Raw genomic sequence first — 25,610 nt, 5'->3', positions numbered from 1 at the left:
GTTATGACCTGGCATTTTGCAATGCTGACAATAAGCCAGTTTCTATGACACCAGGCGACGAATGTATCAAGAAGATTTTGAAACCGGATGCAGTCGTCGATAGAACGAACTTCAAGATACAATTTCAAATCATCGGCATATACTAATCTGCAACCAACACCGAGTAGCGAAACAGCATCATTGAAGAACAGCAAAAACAAAAGTGGACCCATATTACTGCCTTGAGGAACTCCAGATAGATTTGAAAACGGAGATGATACACAGGAGCCTAGCTTTATTCGCAAAACTCTACCACATAAGTAAGAGCAAAGCCATTCAATAAACTTTTGTGTTGCACCCAGCCGCGAAATCTTGCACAAAAGTATTCGGTGGTCAATTCGGTCGAAAGCTGCTTTAAGGTCAGTGTATACTGCATCAACTTGTACTCTCTTCTCCAAACTCAAGATACAAGTGGAAGCGAAATCTAAGAGATTCGTGCTGACCGAACGACCTGGCATAAATCCATGCTGATCAGAGGAGATGTAATTTTTTGTACGAATAAGTACCTCAGTGCTCACAATTATTTCAAATAGCTTAGATGCAGCAGATAAATTCGTTATGCCTCTGTAATTCCTTACGTCAATACGATCACCACTCTTGTATACAGGCATTTTGCGCATGGTGATTTGTCGACAAAACGATTCAGCTACATGGGTCTTCCTCAGGGCTTATGCTTAAGCCCCCTTTTATACAATTTTTACGTAAACAACATTGATGACTGTATCAACACATCCTGCACGCTAAGACTACTTGCCGACGACAGCGTTGTGTCTATTATAGGACCCAAAGCTGCCGATCTCCAAGGACCATTACAAGATACCCTCGACAACTTGTCGACATGGGGTCTTAAAATGAGTATCGAGTTCTCTACGGAGAAAACTGAGCTGGTTGTATTTTCAAGGAAGCGAGAACCAGCACAACTACAGCTTCAACTAAAGGGTGAAACCATAGCTCAGGCCTTAACATTTAAATATCTCGGGGTTTGGTTCGACTCCAAAGGTGCCTGGGGATGTCACATTAGGTATCTGAAACGAAAATGCCTACAGAGAATCAATTTCCTTCGTACAATAATCGGAACTTGGTGGGGCTCTCACCCAGGAGACCTGATCAGGTTGTACGAAACGACAATATTGTCAATAATGGAATATAGATGTTTCTGTTTCCGCTCCGCTGCGAATATTCATTTCATTAAACTGGAAAGAATTCAGTATCGTTGCTTGCGTATTGCCTTGGGTTGCATGCAATCAACTCATACGATAAGTCTCGAAGTGCTGGCGGGTGTCTAACCGTTGGAAAAACGATTCTGGGATCTCTCATATCTATTGCTTATCCGATGCGATATATTGAATCCGATGGTGATTGAAAACTTTGAAAAGCTTGTCGAGCTTAATTCTCAGACCCGTTTTATGTCCTTGTATTTGGACTACATGGCACAGAATATAAATCCTTCTTCGTTTGTTCCCAATCGTGTTCATTCTGTGGATATTTCTAATTCTACTGTGTTTTTCGACACATCCACGAAAGAAGAAATTCGTGGAATCCCGGAACGCCCTCAAGAGATCCCAAAAATTTTTAATAATAAATTTATGAAGTCGACTGTAATACAATGTTTTACACGGACGGATCATATCTCGACGGGTCCACTGGCTTCGGTATATTCAATGTAAATTTCATCGCTTCCTATAAACTCAGTGATTCAGCTTCAGTTTACGTCGCAGAACTAGCTGCAATTCAGTATACCCTTGAGATCATTGACACTCTGCCCACTGATCACTGCTTCGTTGTATCGGATCCATTGAGGCTCTCCGTTCTGTGAAGCCTAGAGAGCATTACCGTAGTTCCTGGGCAAAATACGGGAACAATTGAGTGCTTTATCTGCAAAATCATACCAGATACCTTGGATTGGGTCTCCTCACATTGTCCCATACGGGGCAATGAGAGGGCGGACTCGTTAGCCAAGGTGGGCGCACTAGAAGGTGATATCTATGAAAGACCAATCTGCTTCAATGAATTTTTCAGTTGCTGTCGTCAGAAAACTAGTCAGGAATAGTGAAACTCTGGGACGATGGTTACACTCAATAATTCCACAGGTATCGACGAAACCTTGGTTCCGGGGGTTAGATGTGAGCCGAGACTTTATTCGTGTAATGTCAAGTCAATCATTATATGTTCAGCGCGCATCTCCGTCGTGTGGGGCTCGCCCAGAGTGGTGTCTGCCTTTGCGGTGAGGGTTATCATGACATCGACCATGTTGTTTGGATGTGTGCCGCGTATTGTGATGCCAGGTCCCAACTCATAGGTTCCCTTCGAGCCCGAGGTATACCAGCTGTACCACTCCGCGACGTCTTGGCAACTCGAAATCTTCCTTATATGATTCTTATCTATAACTTCTTGAAAACTATCAATGCTCAAATTTAGTACTCTCTCTCTCGTCTACAGCTCTATCGCACTCTTCTTTACGCTGCTGAAAGTACGACCTGTATAAACGATGCTTCGGAGCATGTACCTGCCTTGAACTGACTGAGTTTCTGAAAACTACTCAAAAACACCACATCAACGTTAGTGCACACCAACAAAGCATCCCAGCCAAGGATAATCTCTCTCGTTAAAATCTTAAGAACGTGAGGATCCAGAAAACTCAAAAAAATTTGTGCCTCAAACGAATGATGTATTTTAATTCAAAATCAATATTTTGTAAATCCCACCCTCCTCACATTCCTTTACTAACTCTAGGGGAGTATGCCGCCCCCTTAATACTGCATCCTTTCTTCTCTTAAGCTGCCCTTACACGAGACAATATTATTGTCAATACAAGGAGTATTGACAATACTTTTGATCGTGTAATGGAAACTTCATTGGATTGACGAAAATATTGTCAAAAAATCAAAACTGCTCATCAATCCAACAATACTTTCTCTCCAGAGAGAAACTGTTAAATATGTGCAATAATCTCTTATCTCTATATTTTAATATTCATTTGCAATATTTGAAGCTCCAAACGCTTGATTTTCTCGAAAAATGCGGACTCCAGTTACCAAGTCAATTGGATTGAAGGTATTGACAATACTTTGGATTGACAATAATATTGTCACGTGTAAGGGCTGCTTTATAGCTGCCCTTACACGAGACAATATTATTGTCAATACAAGGAGTATTGACAATACTTTTGATCGTGTAGCATAGGACGCTGGTCTTACAAGCCAGTTGTCGTATGTTCGAGCCCCGACCTTGAAGGGTTCTTAGTGTCAGTAGAATCCATAGTACTAGCCATGCAATGATTCTGTACACTAAGAATCGGCTGCGAAGTCTGTTGAAACAGAAAGGCCAAATTCCATACAAGGAATGTAATGCCAAGACTTTGCTTTTTGATCGTGTAGTGGAAACTTCATTGGATTGACGAAAATATTGTCAAAAAATCAAAACTGCTCATCAATCCTACAATACTTTCTCTCCAGAGAGGAAACAGTTAAATATGTACAATGATCTTTTCTCTCAATGTTTCGATATTCAGTTGCAATATTTAGAACTCCAAACGCTTGATTTTTTCGAAAAACGCGGACTCAGGTTACCAAACCAATTGGATTGACGGTATTGACAATACATTGGATTGACAATAATATTGTCACGTGTAAGGGCCGCTTATGACAACAAGACACTCGGCCACGTTCGGCTAAAGCAAATGAACCAAATAAAAAATATATATAAAAAAAGAAACAAACATGACTAGGCATTCTGGTCAGCGACAATTAGCAAATCAGTTTTGAATAATAAATCCTCTTTATTTTTATCACCAATAAAAAGTTCAGATTTGCTGTTTACTACAATATCATACAGTATGTAATTGATCAGTTTATAATCATCAGCCTCAGTGTTTCCTAATTTGTTTTTCAAGCAAAGGTTCTAGTGAGATTATCTTTATTTTTTCTTTTTGTAAAACGACTACATGCAATAGCAACATAGCACATCTATTGCTTCTAGCTACTAGTTGGGTTATCGTTATTTCAGAATTCATAAACGACGGTGTGCCACATGTAATACATTGTTCTCTGTGTCATTTAGTAAAAAAGGTCGAAAGCGAGTCGATTCGGTGAATTCTGTTCCATTGATATCGATGCCGGCGAAATTAGTACTTATTGATTCCGAAAAGTCGTACTCCGTGAAACTGTGGTAATTTGGGAATTAACACCACCACCAGCGAAAAGAAGTTAGCCACGAAATGATCGATGTCATTCCTTGTATAAATGCAGGTGAGCAAAAACCTATAAAATAATTTAAAACATCAAATATATCCGTATTCTGATTCATGTAGAATAGATTTTAAATTATTACAGTATAATTGGTGCCGCTGTTAAAAACTTTCTTGTAGTTGTGAATTGTTCTCCATAGTTAATCTGTTCCCAGTGAGTGTATTTACGAGAATCACCTGTATCTATGCTCATCCAAGGAGTGCCTTTTATCGAATGTAAGAAGTAAAGATGAGCCTAACAAAACAAATTCGAATGAATATCATGTGTTTGAGTGCAACATTGCCAGAATAACAAAACAATATCTTCCTTACCAAATTATGTGTAATATTCGTAATTGTCCAAGCATAGGGAATATTAATGAATGGCACTGCCAGCATAATGACGTGAAATATGGTAATACCCAGCACGTACGCCAACCAGAGACCACGTGAATCCATCCAAGAGCTGTTGGGGTTCGGATCACCGTGCCCACCGGCAATCATTTTGGTTAAATTTGTAGAACAAAGACAAAACAATTCAATATTTACACGACGGCAAGAACAGATGTTGTTATTGACGTTTTCTTGTTATGACTGCGTATGCTCGTTCCAATTGTGTGCGTCCTCAGTCCTATTTATTTTTTTGAAAAAATAAACACGATTCTTGTACCAATACTCATTCACCTTTGCGTTGATTGTGACAAGAGAGTAAACAAGAGTATACCAATTATACCTACTATGGGCTAAGGATAAATTCATGGTTTTATTTATAAAGTTCTTAAACTATCTTGTATGCTATAAAGTTACACAATACACATTATAATCAAAATAATAGTTGTCATAAACGATTATTATCTGATTTGTAATATAATAAAAAAATTATTCCATCTAGTGGTGTAATGATGTCTTTCTCATATATATATATATATATATATATATATATATATATATATATATATATATATATATATATATATATATATATATATATATATATATATATATATATATATATATATATATATATATATATATATATATATATATATATATATATATATATATATATATATATATATATATATATATATATATATATATATATATAAATGCAGAAGTCATTCTTTGTAATCGCATCACGTAAGAACGAATGGACGGATTTACATGATTCTTTTTTTGTTTGATTAGTTTTTACCGCCACCGGGTTCGTACATCAAAACAAATTTGTAAAGCTTGCTGGAAAAGTGGGAAAAATCCATGAAGTTGTTTTGTATGGACAATGGAATTTTCCGCGGAAAAAGTAGTCAATGCTTGCTAGATCTACGATTGATATTTGGCGCGCAACGAGTTGCATAAGTGCTTGACCGTCGAAGGAAAGAATACTAGATCGTCGAATAATTGTTTTGGTGCGCAACGAGATGTTTTGTGGAGAATTCTCATGCATACGGGATTAATTGGGTATCAAAATTATTGCTTGGTAAATAAATTAATGACAAAATGCATATGACTGTATGACCGCTGCAGGTAGAAGAAAAATTCTGATATCCAGTTGAAGAATTGTATGTAATAAAATCAGATGAATCAGAAATCAGAAAATTTTTGAATGAATCAATGAAAAGATTGTGCTGTAGAAGCGTTAAGGTCAAACTAAGAGATCTTCGTTGCATTTTACTTTCGAATGTTTTAGATTACACTAAGCGCACATAATAAGTGGCAATTAGATCAATGTTCAAGGTGATTAGGGATGTCGTAATATCGATCGATTAATCGAGTAATCGATTAATAACCCAAATAATCGAGTAATATTTAATCGAGTGGCTTAAAACTAATATTCGATTATTGAGCTAATCGAATAATTTAAAAAATCCCATAGTAATAATCGCATGAATAATCGAGTAATCGATTAATAACCCAGATAATCGAATAAATTTCAATCTATTAGTTTCAAAATTATACTCGATTATTAAATAATCGAGTAATTCCAAATTTCCGACATCCCTAAAGGTGATTAGCATAATGGATTGAGACTGCCATTTTCTGTTTCATATTCTGTAAAGAATGATAAAATTGGTAAGATAAATATCAAATTAAAATTTAAGCGTCGTCTCTCCAAGCAACCAAAATTTCCACAGTACCTGAAAAGTATCGACTTTATTTGAGCTTTAATGTACGCGTGGTACTTTTTAGCAACTAGAACGTACAGAAAATGTTCCCAGAAAACTTTCTCGCTACTTTAAAGCTGCACAAAGAACTTCTGCAAAGTTTGTTCTGTTGCGTCGGGTGAACATTCAAGTTTGAGCAATTCCTTAAAAACTGTTTGGAATGTTTTGTACGCTACTTAAGCCAAATCCTTTTCTACGAATTTTTTGTTACTTGGGCTAAAAACAAACTGTAAATATATCTTACTCTACCGAATGAACAACTCTAGAAGAGAAACTCTGCAACATTGTGTTAAGTTTATCAATCCAACATTATGGTTAGTGAGTTTTTTTATCAATTACCGGAAGTAAGAGTCACATCTGGAACGGAAAACGTGGCACCTTATATCCATTCCATCGAAGCGGTGAGAGAAGGATCTCTGTTCAGTTCATCGACTCAAAGGATGAGATGACAACCTGTGCATTTGCTCAATTTTAATATAAGTATTTCACATTTTCACATGATTTTTTATGATACTCCTTTTTTGAGCTAAAGCGTGTGTGTCGCATTCCGTTGATTGTAGGTTAGGTAATCAGAAAAACAATGGAGACATACGTGAAGCACTTAAAAACATAAATTCGAACAAAAAAAATTTGGGCGAGACGAAGTTCGACGGGTCAGCTAGTATACATATATTTATTTATTTGTTCAACTTGGCGATGAATCTACCTGACCACCTAAAGAGATGCTTTTTCAACAGGATGTGCTTGCTTTCGTTCCGTTGCAAACACGTAGGGCTATTGTTCCAACAGTAGGGATGTCCGATACCTAGTCGATACTTTGAAGTATCAATACTTTCTTTCGAGAATCGGTTTTTTTTGGTATCGATATTACATCAGAGCGATACTGTTAGTATCGATACTTTAGGCAAAGACATCATATTAACAAGATATCCAGCTCTCACATTTCCCGAACAAATCATTGGCAACATCCTTTTTTGCGAGCATGTCGCCCTCAGGTGAGTCCGCATCGAATCTCATACATAGAAGTAGGGGAGAGAAATGTTAAATTCGTGCGCGCCAAAACAGCAGGGCTGCGCACCCATACAATTGACATGATATGTTGAATGTGATGCCGTGCGATGGCGTTGCTGAACTGAAGATTGATTTCGCTCCAAGCTGACAGGGTCTGAGTAAGATTAATAATATTGCTTTTCTCTCCTACAATTCAATCATTAATTGAAGTCTTGCATTTAATGATCTCCGAACGCCAGTATTCGTTGAAAAATTCGAAATTATATTGTCACTCTCAAAGTGACGTTCATAAATGAGTGCGTTCAATGCCATTATCCGTGTTGCTAGTTGCGATTTTTGACAACTCGACATGATATAGTACATGATATCCCGGATATCATGCCAAAATGGTGATACGCGTTGACATCAAATTGTAATGATCGCACATGATATCATCGGATATCAAGTATATCCGTATATCACTTGATATCAGCGCTAATGTGAACATACTATAACATGACGTTCCTACTGGAAAAATATTGGAACGGCATTGGAAAATAGGTTAAGCGAGGTTTACAGTAAGCGGTCCCCGTAGTTAGCAAACCAAGTGTGAAGAAATTCAAATAAACTTAAGCCCGGTTTTGAAGAGTCCCTTAAATTTAAGCGAAGCTTACGATAAACTAGGCTTTTGTCGTTAAGCCGGGTAGGTGAACAAATCGGCATTTAGGGGATAAATTTTATTATTTGTATTAATTATGGAGAGGAAAGTACTATATTTATTAAAAATAAAAAAAATATTATTTTAATTAAATATATATCTGCTGTAATCTCGAAAAAGAAATTTATTGAAAACAATTGAAAATTTGAAAGTGTTATTTGACTTGAAAAAAATTCGGGATATTACCAGATATCGACGTTTAATACATTTCTAAGACAAAACAAGAAAACCGGATAACTTTGAAAATTCGCATAAAAACCGCGTAACTTCGAAGGTTCACCTGAAAAAGTGGATGGGTAATGTCAGAAGCGTAGCTGGATGATGTGAATACGAATAAAACTAAGACGTTTATTCACACTCGTGAATATTTGAAATCGATATCATAAGTTGATATATTGTACGAATTGTGCAAGGTTTATTTTCTTTACTTCCAGAATTTCAACAGTACTAACGTGCGTCGAACTTACGACACAATTATTTCAACACACGAATTAATAAAACAGGGCAAAAGAGAGTAATAATAGTTCTGTTGCAAAGGTCCCCACGGTACAAATTACAATAATTTCAATGAAAGAAAATATCAAAATGTTCTTTAAAAATTAATTTACTGATACTAAAAGTCAGCTGTGCAGGCTAGAATGAATGAAACCTGTCATTTTTTACATTTTATACTTACTCAGTAAGAAAAGTCACCCAGTGCATAAAAACCGTCGTCCGAGCACGTCGAAGAAAAATTATGCTAATGAGTTTATCTCTTTGAAACTCGTTGATATCAAACATATTAGAAAACTATAATTTTTAGCTTTTTGTAGTTTTTTTCATAAAAATTTTTTTTCAGGCCTCACATATATACTGCCCTATTCACTATTGTATGCAGAGATGGCTTTTATCGTATCAAAGAACGCTCACCAGCAACTCTTCACACGATTGAATCAGTGCCATCAAAGAGAGACGGATATCATCGCAACAACAAAAACACGGCATGGCTCATTTAACATAGAATAGACACCAGTGCGAGAGCGAATTTCTCTCGATGACATTTCTGAGAATCAAAGGTTAGCACGCTGCTGTGGGGATCCTCTCTGAAGCAACAAACGGTCGCTTATTCTCATTTAGCGATCCGATTCTATACAGGCAGTTGATAATTGCGATAGAATCATTTTACTATTGCCGCTTATTCTAACTATGTGCATATAACCTTTATATAAGTTGTGTCTATGAAAATGTCTGTGAATGCTCCAGACAAGGGTTTTGAAATATTGCAACCTAGTATGAGAATCATCAAGTTGTCAACTTGCGATCCTCTCTTGGGAAATTCCACACAGCAACGATCATTATCAGACTGTACATTTTTTAAGGGTCATGAAATACTCAGAGTATGAAGTGGAGCGAAGAAATGTAGATTCTCTCGCGGTTCATGCATTAAAATACTATTTCTGTATAAGTATATAATTTATTTTAGAGTTCCCATTACACTAGATTTGTAGCAGTGTGTTTGTAGTCAGATTATGTGTTTGTGATAGTTACATGTATGCCTAATGCGACTTTCACTATGACCATTGTCCATCGTACTTGCTTTAATGATAGAATATTCAAATATTGTGGTTACATAATACCCATCTGATATTTCATATTAATTGATCTTTATCTTTATGTTCTACGTCTACGCCAGACAGGGACAAATAATAGCATGCAATACAGAATATCGTGCATGTTGGTCTTGGGTATTTAATATAAGATACTATGAAAATCCGTAAAAAACAGTAAACTTAAAAAAGTCTTAGTCTGCTCCAAGTTATTTCTGTTAGATGGTAACAAAGGCTTCATAATACACATTCGACAAATTTGAACGATACACGAGCTGTTTTAGTTCCCAGCAAGCTCGGGTCATGTTTCTCTTTGTTCAATCAGAATTGTTGGACAAAATCTAATAATAAATTCATTCATCTTTTTCTTCTTTGCGATGGAATGTATATTTTGTTTTGATGATTCAGGTAATGCTATTATTTTCTTTTTATTATCAATTTTCTTTATATTCTAACAATAAAAAGTAATATGAATAGTATCTCTATCATTTAAATAATTATTTGCTATAAATTTCAGACTCTTAGCTGACAGAAATATTTTTATAGAAAGCTACCATTCACGCATAGTGTGTTACTGTTTTTTATCATATGTTGTGTTTTATTTAAAATAATCCAGCATTTATTAATTATAGTTTGCATCAATTTGGTTCTGTATAGCTCCGAGCATTAGCACATGTTTGTAAATGCAGTTTTCACTCAAATAAATCTAACAGTTTACAATTAAGAAGTTATGCTCTCGAGGTACATTTTAATTACTAATAGGTGGTTACATGAGATGGGTAAATATAGTTATATAGTTGAAGGCCAACTATAAATTAATTTACTACTAATCGGCTTCAATAACTAATTACTTGTCAATTTGAACATACATATAACATTCATTATCGATCAACACCAACTGAAATGATCAAGTATATCGATTTGAAGGTTTACACAATGCCTTAAAAGAAAAATGTTTTTGACTAAACAACTGTTTTCGGTTATTGTTCGTTTCAAGACAATAGGTTATCGCATAGTTTAGGGTAGTTTACAGGAAACATTGTCCATCTTAGAGCACTTGCGATCGCTTGAAAATTCGCCTAAAAATTGGCGATTTTCGTGTGACAGACAAAGAGCGTCCGATGTTACCAAAGGAAATTGAATATTGTAAATTGCAAGATATACCGAATAAATATTCCTGGCAATAGCAGAAACAATTCGCGAAAATTCCACAAACTACTCAAACAAATGTTCCCGAAAGGCTTGCCAATGAGGGGAAATGTTTGAAATGGAAAGGGGGTTAAAAAATCCTCATTTATATCGATTTAAGATATTTAAACATTTTGGCCATTAGCCATTCAAACAGACTACGAGCGATGCGACAAACTTACCCATCTTGCTATGCCCGTCTTCCTAAATCTCTAGTTTTTCGATTTTCCTGTGATAACGGCCAAGAAACTAACTTTTATCGTTCACTCCTAAATAAATTGGCGATCTATGTGAAATTTTAACTTCAGATAAAAGTAAAACTTTTCTCTTTACTATTATGATTAACAAAGTTTACAGGAAGTTCATACAAGGTTATAACAAAAAAGCGAGATATGTGCTCCTAGTATGACAAGCAATCAATCATTAGCAATGGAAGTATTCTATTAGTATAATTTGATACTTTGATTTTTAGGAACAAAATTGAAATAAATGAAACATCGTCGTATTGAACTAACAGTTGGTTGTTTGAAGATTTGTGCCTTAATTTATATTTGTATTTGAAATCGTTGCTATTTATCAATAGCACCATTATAAATTGTAAGGGCTCATTTAAGTGAGCGCGACATTTGAAGCGATACTAATCAAATCCAATGAGGTATAAACAGGTGGTGCTTTCTTGCTGTGCCATGTAGAATAAACATGTTTTAGTTCAATGATAACTAATTTGAAGGCTATGACGGAAGGAAGTACGCGGTTTGCTTGGCTTGAAAAAGTGTTATGATTGTCCTACCTGTTTCTACCTCACTTATTCGAATCTTGATTGCGACCAAAATTCCTTTGTGTGGGCATGGGACTTCTGTAGTATTCAGAGTGTTAGTAAATAACAATTTTGAATTTCATGAAATTAACTGGAAAGTAACAGCAAATCTCCATCTTGTTTATCTCTTCTACCCAGTCTTCCCAAATAAACACCGAACTCCGCGCTCGCGGGAATTCTGCTCTACTATCGATATACGCCTACTGCTATAAATATGAACAGTGATTTTAGATTATCACAATGTCCATTCCGGAAACTATCCATCGACAAGTATATTAGCAATATCTACAAATGAGTTTTTGATGTGAAAACATGAAATATGTCGTTTTAGAATCAACATCTACCTAACTCGCTGCCGTTTTGTATGTGATAATGATTAAAATAAGAATTAGATCGTTCTAGAAGATCCAAAAAATCGGAAAACATGGAACCAACTCGAAACTAATATTAAACAACTTTGAAACACTATTGGATTTCTTCTTTGCCAAATAAATGTAAATAAACTTCAAAACTAACATCCTCAGGTTTGTTTCGCTCCTATTATAGTCACCCCTCTCTTACTCTGATTACTACCGAACTTGTTTTGTTTTTGCTTTGTTCTATCTTTCCTCTATCATTGGTTCAACTATACCCAGCATGTGCCCGGTGTACGTACACGAACCAATGTACGTACTGTGTTCGTTCAAAAACAGTGCTCGGAATAAACTTGAACATGAACCCACAGTAAGTTTGAAGCCTGCTTCTATCCATAACTGGTTAAAAACTTTATCAACAATTTGCCTGGATTCTAATTAGAATGCACTCAAGATTGAAGGAAAGGGCACAAACTCAGAGTCTAGGTAAATTATAGAGACAGTTTTTAACCAGTTATGAGTAGATGAGATTAACAAGATGATGGTTTGCTTTTACTTTCCAGTAAATCGTACCAAGTTCAAGATTATCTTTCTACAAATCCAGTTTAGCGTGTACGATGCTCATCAGTTAATTTTTGTCTACCCTTGTAAAAATGTTGCAAATTATGTATATATGGTGTAATACATTACTAAGTGCAGCATTGTGTCATATATTAAAAATAATATTTTCTCTGGTTTATTTTGACAACTTACATACAATATATATTTTAATAGGTATCCTATGCTGCTGGAAAGATGAGAAAATAGTTGTAAGTAGCACATACGCTTTCAATAATACTGCCATTTTTTGAAGAAAATGTCAAGAACGACTTTGAGTAAAAAACTATTTTTTTTTCTTTGCTAACGAATCTTCCAAATATCTATCAATATGGGGATATTGAACGATTTAGAAATCAATTGACAGTAACTAGGCACATTTAGAACAAGAGATTTCCTACAGAACAAACATTTTTTAAATACGTAATCCCATATCTACAGCATTGTTCATTAGTTTTCTAAACACAATGGAAATATCGTTCTCAGTGCAAATCAACGTTTTAATTTACATTAATTATATTCTGGTTTGAAACAATCAGTTTTTTGGGCTTATTAGACAACAAACTAACAAAAGTTGCAATAAGTATAGTTATTATTCACCTAAAACGACTACTTATAGGTAGCTTATAGGTGAACAGATCATAAATTTGTGAGGAAATCCGCACTTATTATTATCATAACTCTAGAACCGGGACACAAATGAGGATGAAATTTGAAAACAGTCTTTGAGTATGTTGAATATATAAAAATCGAATAGATAAAATCTCAAAGACATTTCCTTGGTTTTCAGATCCGATAATGTATGGTCACTCTGGTCAAAGCAATTTTCAATTACCGTCAATCGACCGGCGATCATTAATGAAAACAATTTGATCTTACCAGGCACATTAGTTTCGAACCTTTCAAGTATAGTCACATAGGCTTTATTTAGCTGACTATAGCTGACCACAACTAGAATCCGTTAGCTTTCATTTAAGTCTTAGCTTGGGGCTTCAGGAATGTCTTCTCTGGAATCCTAATATCTGACAATTCTAAATGCATTTGATTTTTTGAAATAGAAAGAGAAAATTTCATTTTAATTTCTTCAGAGCTCTTCGTTGATTTTCCGTACAAATATTTCGATGTGTTTGAGTGTTTGGGCATATTCACGACGTTCGATTAAATGCCCTTGGAAAATGAAATGAAATATTCTCTTCTCTTTTCTAATTATGCTACCCTAAGTAGCTGAAAAAATCTCCATTCCAACCAGGTCACAAATTTGATACTAATTTATAAACCGCAACGGATCTTTTCAGAGTTATCTATATCGGAAACAGAAACGAAGGATCAAAATGAATAATATATTTTCGATTGACCGTCTACTAACATAATCAACAAATTTGAACTGTTTTGATACCTTTTCGTACATTTATTGCGTTATGCATGTGTAATTCCGGAACCAAAAGTTGGATACAGAAAAATTCAATGCAGCCAATAGCGGTGATGCAGAGTCTTTCATTTGAGTGTAATTTTGTAAAAATCAGCTCATCTGTCTCTGAGCAATCGATGTAAGTTTCACATCGAAGTCTTTCGAATCACTACTTCCAGTGTTTACTGAGCCGGAAATCGAAAAACCGATTTTATTCATTCGAATGTTGAAATCTGGCGTCTAGAGTTCTCTATTATGGAATTGGAAAACCACTTCACAAAATGTAATATTTGGAAATGAACAGTTCCAGAAATATATAGCAGGGGAATTAGACTTAACATAGTTTGATTTGAACGAAACTTTGCACACGTCTTTAATGAGCCAAACCATTTATTTTTGCCGGATGAACCAACTCCAACCAATCCAACTTCTAAAAGGGACGAATGATTTTTCCTATGCACTTTTTTCACCTTTTTTATTACTCTATTAACATTATACAAAAATGAAGTCGAAAAAGTTGTATGAAATCAATTGAGCAGTCTTAAAAAATATACACTGGAAAAAACAGTAAAATGTTTTTTTTAAGATTCAAAATAGTAATTGAAAAAGTTAAAGTGAAAACAAACGTCTCATCCATTTTTTTTGAATAACTTTATTTTAACTTAAACTTCAAATTCACATTTGTTAGTTTTTTAAGTTAATTTAACACCTGAGTTTTTTCATGTCTAAATATATCGAAACCGGGTACTTTTCGCAAGAAGACAACTAGGGCTAAATTTCTTAATTGTAAGTGTAGAATAATATTCTATTGTTTAAATGAATACTTTTCATCAGAAACTCACAGCTATAAAAAACCTGAAAATTATTTCAGTTGAAACTTCTTTACTTATTAACATTAATCTAATGAACAACAAATGTGAATTTTAAGTTAAAGTATGAAATGAAATTATTCTTAAAAATATGGAGACGTTTTAGTTATAATTTGATTTTTACGGTTACTTTTTTAATTCTCAAAAAATATAAAAAAAATCTTGGTATTACATTCCTGTAGTGGAATTTGACCTTCTGTTTCCACAGATTTCGCAGCCGATTCAGAGTGTATAGACCCATTGCATGGCTGGTACTACGATCCTACTGACACTACGAATCCTTCCTAAATTCTCAAAAAATATATTCGACTTTTTCCTCAATGTACATCTTTTTAAGCGTGCCCGAACGATTCCTTCTTCCTCTCCGCCGTTATTTGTATAGTTAACTGCTTCCGTGCTTAGGAATTTTTTTAAGTCATATCCAAAATTTCGAGAGAATTAATAAATGTATTGCTTTTGATCAGCAAAATCGTTTTTCAGTAATTAATTGGCTGTTTTTTACCAAGAACATGAATAACTCGGAAATAACTAAAACTTAGCACAAACCCGGTACCCATGCGGTACCAAGCCCCTAAATAACTATCTGTTGACGGCCAGAACGTCGTCACTTAGTTTCGTTTCATTCGGCACGTCAGCAAAGACATAGCACTTCGGTGTGATAAGTGTATATGTAAATAGCATTAACTTTACGTCTGCTCAGCGGTTTATGTTGAACCGTTAGGTGGCGTCAGCAGTTCAACATAAACTGCTGACGCACTGATGAGCTGAAAGTGAAACGTAAAAAAAACTTGTTTCTACTGTAACTCGTAATTATGATTTTCAGTCAATTTTTAAGTTCTTGAAAAATGAAAGATTTTTAGAATACCCAATCAATTTCCTACCACTTCTTTCTCGGCACCAGCCAATAAAAGTTCCAATTTACAACGAAATGAATGGAATGAAATTTCATGAAAAAATGCATTCCCACTTTTCATAGATGAGTCTCGAGTCAAAACAGTTTCTTCATCCGTCCCAAGTGAATGGTTTGTCATACTGAAGGTGTGTGCCAAGTTTAATCCAAATCGGAGCAAGGCGATCCTGATTTTGGAATGAATTTTCATGAAAAAATGCATTCCCACTTTTCATAGATGAGTCTCGAGTCAAAACAGTTTCTCCATCCGTCCCAAGTGAATGGTTTGTCATACTGAAGGTGTGTGCCAAGTTTAATCCAAATCGGAGCAAGGCGATCCTGATTTTGTAACTTTTCAACTGTTAATTTTTAAAAATTGTTTAATAATGAATAATTGATTATGTAGAATTGCATACGAAAATGACGAATTTAACACTCTTATTTCGTATTTCGATCGAATCGGAATGTGAAATTTGCTTTCTGCATCACAACTGAGTTCGAGTTTTTAGTACAAAATCATCACTCGATCGAAACACAGTAAGCAATTTTTTACATTCGATCGAAATATTCCGATTAATCGAAATACCGGATAGGGATGTAAATGAGTGATATGTTTACGTTAAACACATGTCAATATATTGTGAGACTTGATCATTGATTTATCCGAATTAATTTTCATTTCTCGTGGTGAACTAATTACAATAAGTAGTTCTTTGATGAGATTAAACTATATCAGGGTGTAATACGTATGAACACATTGCATAAAATAGCAATCAATAAACACGCGTCTTATAATAAAGTCATTCTAATTGGTTCTACTTAAAGTTTAGCACACTAACACTCATTTTCCGCAGTAGAAGTGCTTGAACAGTCTGGATATCGTAATTACTTCTTATCTCAAAATTGTAGTCAGTGGGATTTAAAAACTCTAATTGTGGAAGCACAAATTAATATTGAATATAAGCAGATGAGATTGAATGACTGTAACCAAAATGATACGCGGATTGGATTTCGTGACATGCTGCAACATCTTTGTTCGCATTTACATCTAAATTTCTAAGCGTAGAAAATACTGCACATAATACTTTTAATAAACTGTGCAACCAATAAGCGTAATGTAAGATTTTCCCTTTCTCGTGCCTTTAGATTCCTCTTCTAACATCTTAAGAATCATCATCGTCATCATCGACGATTGCTTGCTTATCAACACTTTTCCGACTAACGCGACCCTTCACTATCTTAGTAACGGTAACACAAGAACCTGTGGTAAGACCAGCCGATTTTGTAGCACCCCATCCACGGACCGATTCCTGGGTAGACATCAGCATGGAATAAGAAGTTCCCAACTCGCCTTCTTTACTATTGTGAATACCATACAAGAAATACACCAACATTCCAATCGTAAGCCAGATGAAAAACCGAAGCCACGTCAGAAAACTCAAATGCACCATTAGTTCTACGTTGCAGAATATGCTCAATGCTGGAATGTATGGAACAAGTGGTACTTTAAACTGAAGTCCCCGGGTATTTTGATGATGAGCACTCATAACTACAACACCTGAAAATAAATCAACGGTTAAACCCAATTCAGAAAATCGTTTTCTAATATACTCACATGCCACCAAACAGAACAGCAGAAATCCATATAAACCCAAAGCCCACCAAGTTCCATTGTACAGTTCATCCCAAGATGCTTGCAGTTGAAAGCAAATCGCTACACTGAGAACACAGAATAGTAGCACTGCTCCAGAGCAAGCTACACCTGGTTCACACCGTCCCAATACGGGTTCCAACCAGCGAAACTGAGGCCGCAGTCGTCCCGCTAAAGCTATTTCAAGCATTTCACTAGTTGGCGAAGATGGATCAACGGCGCTTGATTGTGACGATGAAGATACTCCTTCTTCTTCGTCCGTACCTGGAGTGTCGGGTGCCAAATGAACTGTTTCCTCCACGGAGATCGGACGATAACGAAGAACAATGACACTAGCACTGACAATAGTGTACGCCAGAAGAGTTCCAATAGACATGAATTCTACTAGTTTTTCCAAATCAAAAAACAAAGCCAGCAAAGCGGAGCAGATCCCAGATACAGCCAAATTTAGCAATGGTACTTGAGTCTTGGTATTGACCTTTCCGAAGCATGAGAACAATAGACCATCACTTGCCATCGCGTACAGACATCTTGGTAGAGCAAACAATGACCCAAGCAGTGTAGTCGTCATGCCACATATTGCACCAGTAGAAATAGCATATTTCGCCCACGAAATTCCACGAATTCCAAAGGCATCAGGAAGCGCAGCCGCTGGATTGATTTCATTGAATGGGATCATTAATGTTAACGCAGCGCTCACTAATAAATAACCGATGGTGACGATACACAGTGATAAAATTGTAGCCAGCGGAATTGACACGCTCGGATTTTTAGCCTCCTCACCGGATGTGGCGATACTGTCAAATCCAACGAATGCATAAAAGCAAGTTGCAGCTCCCGCTAGTACCCCTCCGAATCCATAAGGCAGAAATCCTTGATCTGGTATTGACCAATTTCCGGGATCAGCGTACCAAAATCCAAGCACGATAACTAGTGACATAACGGCAACATTAACCATCGTAAGGACACTGTTAATCATAGCGGTAGCTTTCACGCCAGCTGCCAGAGCAATAGCATAACTCAAACATACAGCGAATGCCAAGAAGTCCGGATATTTTGCCAACAACTGCTCATGCATCTCTCCTGTTAATTCCAGTGTCGTGTTGGCTACGATATTTCCCAGCATTGAATCAACATAACCACTCCAGGCACGTGCCACCGACGCAGCTCCGAGCATATGTTCCAATATGATGTTCCATCCGATAATAAACGCCCAAAACTCGCCAATTGATACATACGTATAAACATATGCTGATCCTGCCTTCGGTACCCTTGTTCCAAATTCAGCGTAGCACAGAGCCGCCAACATAGAAACCATTCCAGCCAATATGAAAGATAGTACGATCCCGGGGCCAGCCATCTCACGTGCTACTGTTCCTGTTAGAACGTAAACACCGGCACCAACCATGTGGCCAATTCCTGTGGACAAATTTAGAATGAAGAATTGCGACAAATTTAGAATAAAGAATTGCGATTTCATGAATTATACATATAATATTTTGTATGTATGTAAGTATGTATGTATGTATTGTGAAGCCGCCATCAGTTCAAGGCATTACCAGTGTATGCGGGTAGACTTACAGTAGATCCGAATTTGATTATCAGATAGCTTTCATATAATTGCTGTTAAGAAGGCCAAAATGGGTTTTTAGAACCCGGCGCATTCCAGCAAGAACATCCGGCCATATAATGAAGAATATCACTGTACCAGCTTAAACCCGCCAGGGCTTGTATTGTGAATCCTCAACCGAACGAAGCAACACAAAAACATCTGCTGTGAACACTTTGCTTGACATAGCTGAATGAGAGACCTATATTAGAGAGAAACTGGATGCGTGAGAGCATATGCTACTGAGCAGACCAATTCCCCTTGCCAAGTAAATTGTCTGTGCTCTCAGTCTCAGTTAACACATGAACTAAGCAATCCATGACGATGTAATGAAATGTAGGATTCGCTCTCGTTAGTATTGTATGAGAAAGAAGGCCTTGCTTCACGGCGTGCTACATGACGCGAAGCAAAGTCAAATAGGCAATGTTTACACTGTGTGCATATCCTAGAAACATTAGAAGCAATGTTCTTTAAGTTAATATTCATCGGAACTAAAAGTTATGAATCTAGTTTCCTCATAGGCATCTACAATATGAGAACCATTCATCAAATGCTAACCTCGTGAAGCATAGGTCTCAGATATCGGGCATATTCATGAATAAATGAACTAACGAAGCAGCTTTCCTTGCTTGGGTTGCGCCGGGAATTCTACCTGACATACGAATGTGTGTGAATAGCACAGATGGTGAAACCCTTTTGGTAATATTCGTTGCTTCAATTTGCAAGCCCTGGAACCCGCCTGATGGTTTGTTCGTTAGAAGGGTGCATCTTACTCATTTCAGACCTCCAGGGAGAAACACAAAGCTTCCCCCGCGTGACTCAGGTTGGCAATCCACTCCATCATTTAGTCATTCAATTGTAAGATACCCCGATGCACTCCCTGCCCCTCCCCGTTGTCGTTATACTTGAGCATAATACAATACAATATAATATAATAGAACACAATATAACATAATATAATATAATATAACATAATATAATGCAATACAGTATACTACAATATAATATAATGCAATATAATATAATATAATTCAATATAATATGATATAATATAATATAATATAACAACAGAGAACAGACATCCAAGCTAGTAATTTTTTTTCAAAAGCTGTGTAAAGCATACAAGTGAAAATTCGTTGAAAATCACCGTTGCACACGACTTTGCACGTATGAATATCTGTTGGATATCTGTTCTCTGTGATATAACATAATATAAAATAATATAATATAATATAGTAATATAATATAATGTAATATAATATAATATAATATAATATAATATAATATAATATAATATAATATAATATAATATAATATAATATAATATAATATAATATAATATAATATAATATAATATAATATAATATAATATAATATAATATAATATAATCATAAATCAAACAAACATAGATTTCTCACTGTACGGTGACACTAACAGCACCTCTAGTGAGAAACGGGTGTACTTTTTTCCATTAGCTACTGTGGTTGTGTTAAATGCGCAGGCAACTTTATGCATGCATTTTAGGAGCATTTACGCACCCATTCTCCACCAGACGGTGCTTTTGCTGTCACGGGTTGCTCAACTACATTACTATTACACTGGGAAATCTAGGTTCATTTGATTTATGATATAATATAATATAATACAATATAATATGATATAATGCATTGCAGTATGAGCAATTCCAGAAATGCTTAGCAGATCATCAGACTCGACCTTCTCTGATTTGGATGAAACTTTGCACATGGCTTCAATATGGCAAACCATAAGTTTTGAACCGATGGAGAGGTCAATCCGACTCACGACTGATTTTTTAAAAGGGCGTATGTATTTTTGCATTTCACAAAAATTGTCTTTTTCAAATCGTTGTAACTAGGAAACCGTTAATTGTACGAAAATGGCGTTCAGGAAGAAGTTGTAGGGAATCGATTGGGCACTCTAAAAAAATATACACAGAAATTTTTTTTTTGATTTTTTTTCTCAATAATTTTAAAATAATCCGAAAATGTTAAAGAGTTTACGGGTGCATGCAAATTATCAAGTTTTTCTCGTTGTAATTAGTAATTAGAAGTTGTATGGAATCAATAGGGCACTCTATAAAAAATATACACTGTAAAAAAATTTGATTTTTTCTCAATAAATTCAAAATGAACCAAAAAAATTAAATTAAAAAAAAATCAAGGTTTCGAATTTTTTAAATTATTTTATTTTAAAGCTCTTATTAAAGCCTACAGAGTAATGGCTATCCCATCCGTGCCTTTTGAAAAATGAAGAAGTTACCGCTAGAACAATTTACAGATATATTCGAAATTTCAAGTTCTCGTTGGAAGATAATCATTTAAACAGTAGAACTAACGTAACTACGTCAAAACGAATAAACACATGTAGAATCAAAGAGGTGTGCCAGTTGACTACCTACTGTTTACAACCAACGTACGGACCGGCGTATTGCTTTCCTAAATTCTGCCTGTTTCACATATAAATAGCTATGCATCGTAGAACAGATATCAGTTCATAACAAATCTCTTTCGAAACAGTTACAATACTACAGTATGGTTTTCCCAAAGTGTTGTAAACCTTTTCCTGGTTTTGTGTGTTCCGGAAAAATTTTCCAATGAACAGAAACCATAATTGGAAAATTAGAAGCTCAAAAGTGCAAGCTTAAATTGAATACCACGTTAAGCATTTGTGATCGCTGTAGTAGGCGGGCTTTTCAGGGAAGTCATACGTCGGAAACAGAAGGGCAGTCAACAACGGAACCACAACCATTCACATCGCAATACGATTTAGAGAAAGTACCTTCAGCAGCTTCAATCAACTCAGCATCTTCTTAAGCATCAGTCGCGGTGGAGTATTCAAGAGCACACAACATTGAACTCTTCAACAAGGGCATCGCAGGAATCAACGTGTCTCCGATATCAACGAAGAAAACCCGAAATGTTAATTAGCAAGTTAAAGTGTGTTAAAGCAAGTATTCGTGTTCCCGGCGGATGAAGAAGATCCAGAATTACTCAAAACGAAAGCAGCAGAGTTGGATGATTACTAAAATGATAGAGCAGTTTGCTAAGCCTGATTGCACTAGGAATGAAAAAGTGAGTTTGTTGTCAGTCTTGCCAAACTCGTGGTCAAAGGAGAAAATAGCCACCCAATTCAAGGCGAACAAATACATTGTGTCGGAGGCAAAAGACTCAACGGACGAAAAAAAGCCAAGAAACAAACGGGACGCAGCAGGAACGAAACGATAGAAAACGAGGTGCTTCAATATTTCAACAGCGATGACGTCAGCAGAGTAATGCCTGGATCAAGAGATTGTGTCACAGTCAAAATGAATGGTAAGTGTGAACGCAACGAAAAACGATTGCTTTATTAATCATTTAAAGAAATTTATTTGGGTTATGAGGAGGAATTTCCAGATCGAAATATTGGATTTAGTACATTTGCAGCATTAAGACCAAAACACTGCAAGTTGCTTGGAAGTTCTGGTTCACATAACATATGTGTTTGCACAATCTATAAGAATGTTTCATTAATGATTCATGCTGTTGAAAAATATTTCAAGTATGATGATAAGAATTATTATTTAAAAAAAGCTATTATGTGACTCATCAAAAAGATCCTGCTACCTCCGTGAATGCAAAAGTTGTCCAGCGACACAAGATCTGGAGAGAAGCGTTTTAGACAATTTCGAGGAACGTGATTTGACTGAGATAAGATTTGAACAATGGGTTTCTACTGACAGATGTGATCTAGAGAAATTTGTCAAACCAGTAGAAGAATTTGCAGCATATTTTGGCGAAAAATTAGAAAAACTCGTGACTCGTGATTTTATTAAAAATCAGCAATCTGATTTTCTTAAAAAGGCAAAATCTAATTTAAAGACAGGAGAAATTGTAATTATTAGTGATTTTTCTGAAAATTTTTCATTTGTGCTTCAGGATGCTGTTCAAAGCCACTATTGGAGCAATGATCAAGCAACCATTCATCCGTTTGAAATTTATTATAGAGAATCAGAAGAGCTTAAACATTTAAGTTTCATTGTGATTTCAGAAGTTCTTAAACACGATACCATCGCGGTTCAAGTGTTTATTTCACACTTAATGTCATTTTTGAAAGACAAAATTCAAATTAAAAATACAATATTTATGTCTGACGGAGCTGCCTCGCAGTACAAAAACAGAAAAAAAAGGATATCATGAACAAATTTATTGCCTTCAACCTGTAGAATAATATTCTACTGTTTTAATGATTATCTTTCAACGAGAACTTGAAATTTCGAATATATTTGTAAATTGTTTTAGCTGCAACTTCTTCATTTTTCAAAAAGCATGGATGGGATAGCCATCAATCTGTAGGTTTTAATAACAGCTTTAAAATAAAAATTATCAAAAAAAAAATTAAAACTCTGATTTTTTTTATTTATCTTTTTCAAGTAATTTTGTAATTATTGAGAAAAAAAATCAAAAATTTTTTTCAGTGCATATTTTTTTTAGAGTGCCCAATCGATTCCTTACAACTTCTTCCTGAACGCCATTTTGTACAATTAACGGTTTCCGAGTTACAACGATTTGAAAAAGGCAATTTTTGTGAAATGCAAAAAAACATACGCCCTTTTTAAAAATCAATCGTGAGTCAGATTGACCTCTCCATCGGTTCAAAACTTATGGTTTGCCATACTGAAGCCATGTGCAAATCGGAGTATGCCGATTCTGATTTTGTCACTTTTTCGTCTACTCATTCCTGGAATTGCTCTTGTGCTAACCTAACTAATTGCATTTGCTGGTAAAAAGCTAATTTCATTACAACTGACTACCTGTAAGAACCATTACAAGATACTGTGGACATGGTCCCTCCAAATGGGAGATTGACCACGTAACCGAAAGTTTGAATAAAAGGATTTGGCTTATGAATCTCATTTTTGAATAATTTCACTCTCTTGAAAGTTCACGCAAAACATTATCTCTACTTTCAATGCAACGAAAGAAATGTCTATACTGGCGTGCCAAACGAAAACGTGGTTTCGACTTTTTCTGGCCGACGCAAACAAAAAAAAATGTTCTGCAAATAGCAGAAAATTTACCTCTGCTTAGCGGTTAATTTTGAACAGCTAGAACTTCGGTTGAATATCGATACTGAATTCACTGGAAACCGAAAATGACTCCAAGGGGTAACGAGAAGAAGAACACAAATTTGAAGCTACTACTCCGCTTTTGTCGTTGACCGGACATGGATCTCATTCTGAAAATTTGCTAGCGGAGCTGAGAGTGACATTTATTTTTTGTCATTTTCGTCTGTTTTGAATCAATGAAAATTACTTTTATTAGCTCTGCAAGAAACCCCTAGCTTACTTTCAAATTGCGTAAGGATCTACGTGTACTTTGTAATAGTGAGAAAATTCACGCCAAAACTGAAACTGAATATATTGTGAAATTGAAAAAGATTATTTTTACAGATACCGTGGAACTTTTACGTTGCTTATAGTAGTAGCGTGAACCAACTCAACTACAGCTATAACTAAGCTGTAAAATCATAGCTCAGGTATTTTTACATTCAAATATCTCGGAGATTGTTGCCGAAGAAATCTGGTAATGTTATATTAGATGGTGAAACATTTTTCATAAAAGTAGCGGAAAAGTATGCAAGAAAATAAACTAAACCGCTTCGTAAAATAAAATTACTTTAACATATTGTGCTACGAGCCCTTTTTCCATCGTTATGAAAACCCATTAACGTTCATGGCTAACAAGTCATTCAAAAATCGGTAATTTGTTTGTTCTTGCGCTCAAAATGCCGTGCCCTATAATAATTGATTCTGTTGTCGTCATCATCACTTCGTCGACCACTTGTTCATAATAAAAAAAACAATAGTAACTGGTCTCTCTCTCTATCTAGACACTATAACAATTCCAAACATTTTTTTATAACCTGAGGAACTCATGTAACCTTGTTCGTGACCCTATTGTTACGGTTCTGATGAAGATAATTTCACAGGCGTTAGCTAGGATAACACATTTTCAACACCTACAACAAAACACGTCTTTTTTACCTAGCAAAGTAATGTCGAATGTGTTAAGACATCGGTTTAGTGGAGTTTCCATCAAATCTGCCGGTAGCTGTTTAGTCCGGTTCATTTTACTACACAAACCAGACATGACGTGACCTAGGATCATTCTCCTAGCGCTTGGCATATTGCTCCGATGGTCTTACTGCGGTCAAAATAGTGTCCATATGGAAGAAAAAGAAAATATTGATATGGAAATTATGTATCAAGTATTCAAGACCAACAACAATAAAATAGCGACGGAAAAACATACTTCTGTCTCTTAAGTGCGATTATTGGATATTGGACAATATTTTCACAAAAGTAACACAATAATCAAATATTAGTCAAACTGTTCACTAAACATCTGAGCTCCTCTTAAAGTATGTTTAGTTTTTATCTCACAGCTGATAGGCGTGCGAACTTTCACTCTTGTCAAAGCCGTCTGAATAAGGAACAACTTGTTCGATT

The 25,610-nt window shown here is 35.6% G+C and overlaps 2 protein-coding genes across 2 annotated transcripts; both read right to left on the bottom strand.

Moving 5' to 3' along the window:
* Window positions 1-3,797: 3,797 nt before the first annotated feature.
* Window positions 3,798-4,874, bottom strand: LOC131435726 (ORM1-like protein). The gene is made up of 3 exons (XM_058603882.1): window positions 4,598-4,874; window positions 4,369-4,520; window positions 3,798-4,298 (listed from the first exon to the last, which is right to left on the bottom strand). The coding sequence occupies exons 1-3, from the start codon at window positions 4,766-4,768 to the stop codon at window positions 4,163-4,165; spliced, it is 459 nt and encodes a 152-aa protein (XP_058459865.1). The 5' UTR covers window positions 4,769-4,874; the 3' UTR covers window positions 3,798-4,162.
* Window positions 4,875-9,567: 4,693 nt separating this feature from the next.
* On the bottom strand, window positions 9,568-25,610 carry LOC131435415 (cationic amino acid transporter 4). Its single transcript, XM_058603274.1, has 4 exons — window positions 25,414-25,610; window positions 25,146-25,305; window positions 17,457-18,911; window positions 9,568-17,399 (listed from the first exon to the last, which is right to left on the bottom strand). The coding sequence occupies exons 2-4, from the start codon at window positions 25,285-25,287 to the stop codon at window positions 17,005-17,007; spliced, it is 1,992 nt and encodes a 663-aa protein (XP_058459257.1). The 5' UTR covers window positions 25,288-25,305; window positions 25,414-25,610; the 3' UTR covers window positions 9,568-17,004.

Source organism: Malaya genurostris, chromosome 3, assembly GCF_030247185.1.
Source record: "Malaya genurostris strain Urasoe2022 chromosome 3, Malgen_1.1, whole genome shotgun sequence".
NCBI lineage: Eukaryota > Metazoa > Arthropoda > Insecta > Diptera > Culicidae > Malaya > Malaya genurostris.
This window is presented reverse-complemented; position numbering and strand designations above follow the sequence as displayed.

Coding starts and splice junctions, on each gene's coding strand:
- LOC131435726 (XM_058603882.1), bottom strand. CDS start 4,768: ATGATTGCCGGTGGGCACGGTGATCCGAACCCCAACAGCTCTTGGATG. Junction 4,521..4,597: donor CGAATATTACACATAATTTG/GTAAGGAAGATA, acceptor TTGTTTTGTTAG/GCTCATCTTTACTTCTTACA. Junction 4,299..4,368: donor ACAGCGGCACCAATTATACT/GTAATAATTTAA, acceptor ATTATTTTATAG/GTTTTTGCTCACCTGCATTT.
- LOC131435415 (XM_058603274.1), bottom strand. CDS start 25,287: ATGCCAAGCGCTAGGAGAATGATCCTAGGTCACGTCATGTCTGGTTTG. Junction 18,912..25,145: donor ATTCGACATTACTTTGCTAG/GTAAAAAAGACG, acceptor ATTTGTCCACAG/GAATTGGCCACATGGTTGGT. Junction 17,400..17,456: donor GCTGTTCTGTTTGGTGGCAT/GTGAGTATATTA, acceptor ATTTATTTTCAG/GTGTTGTAGTTATGAGTGCT.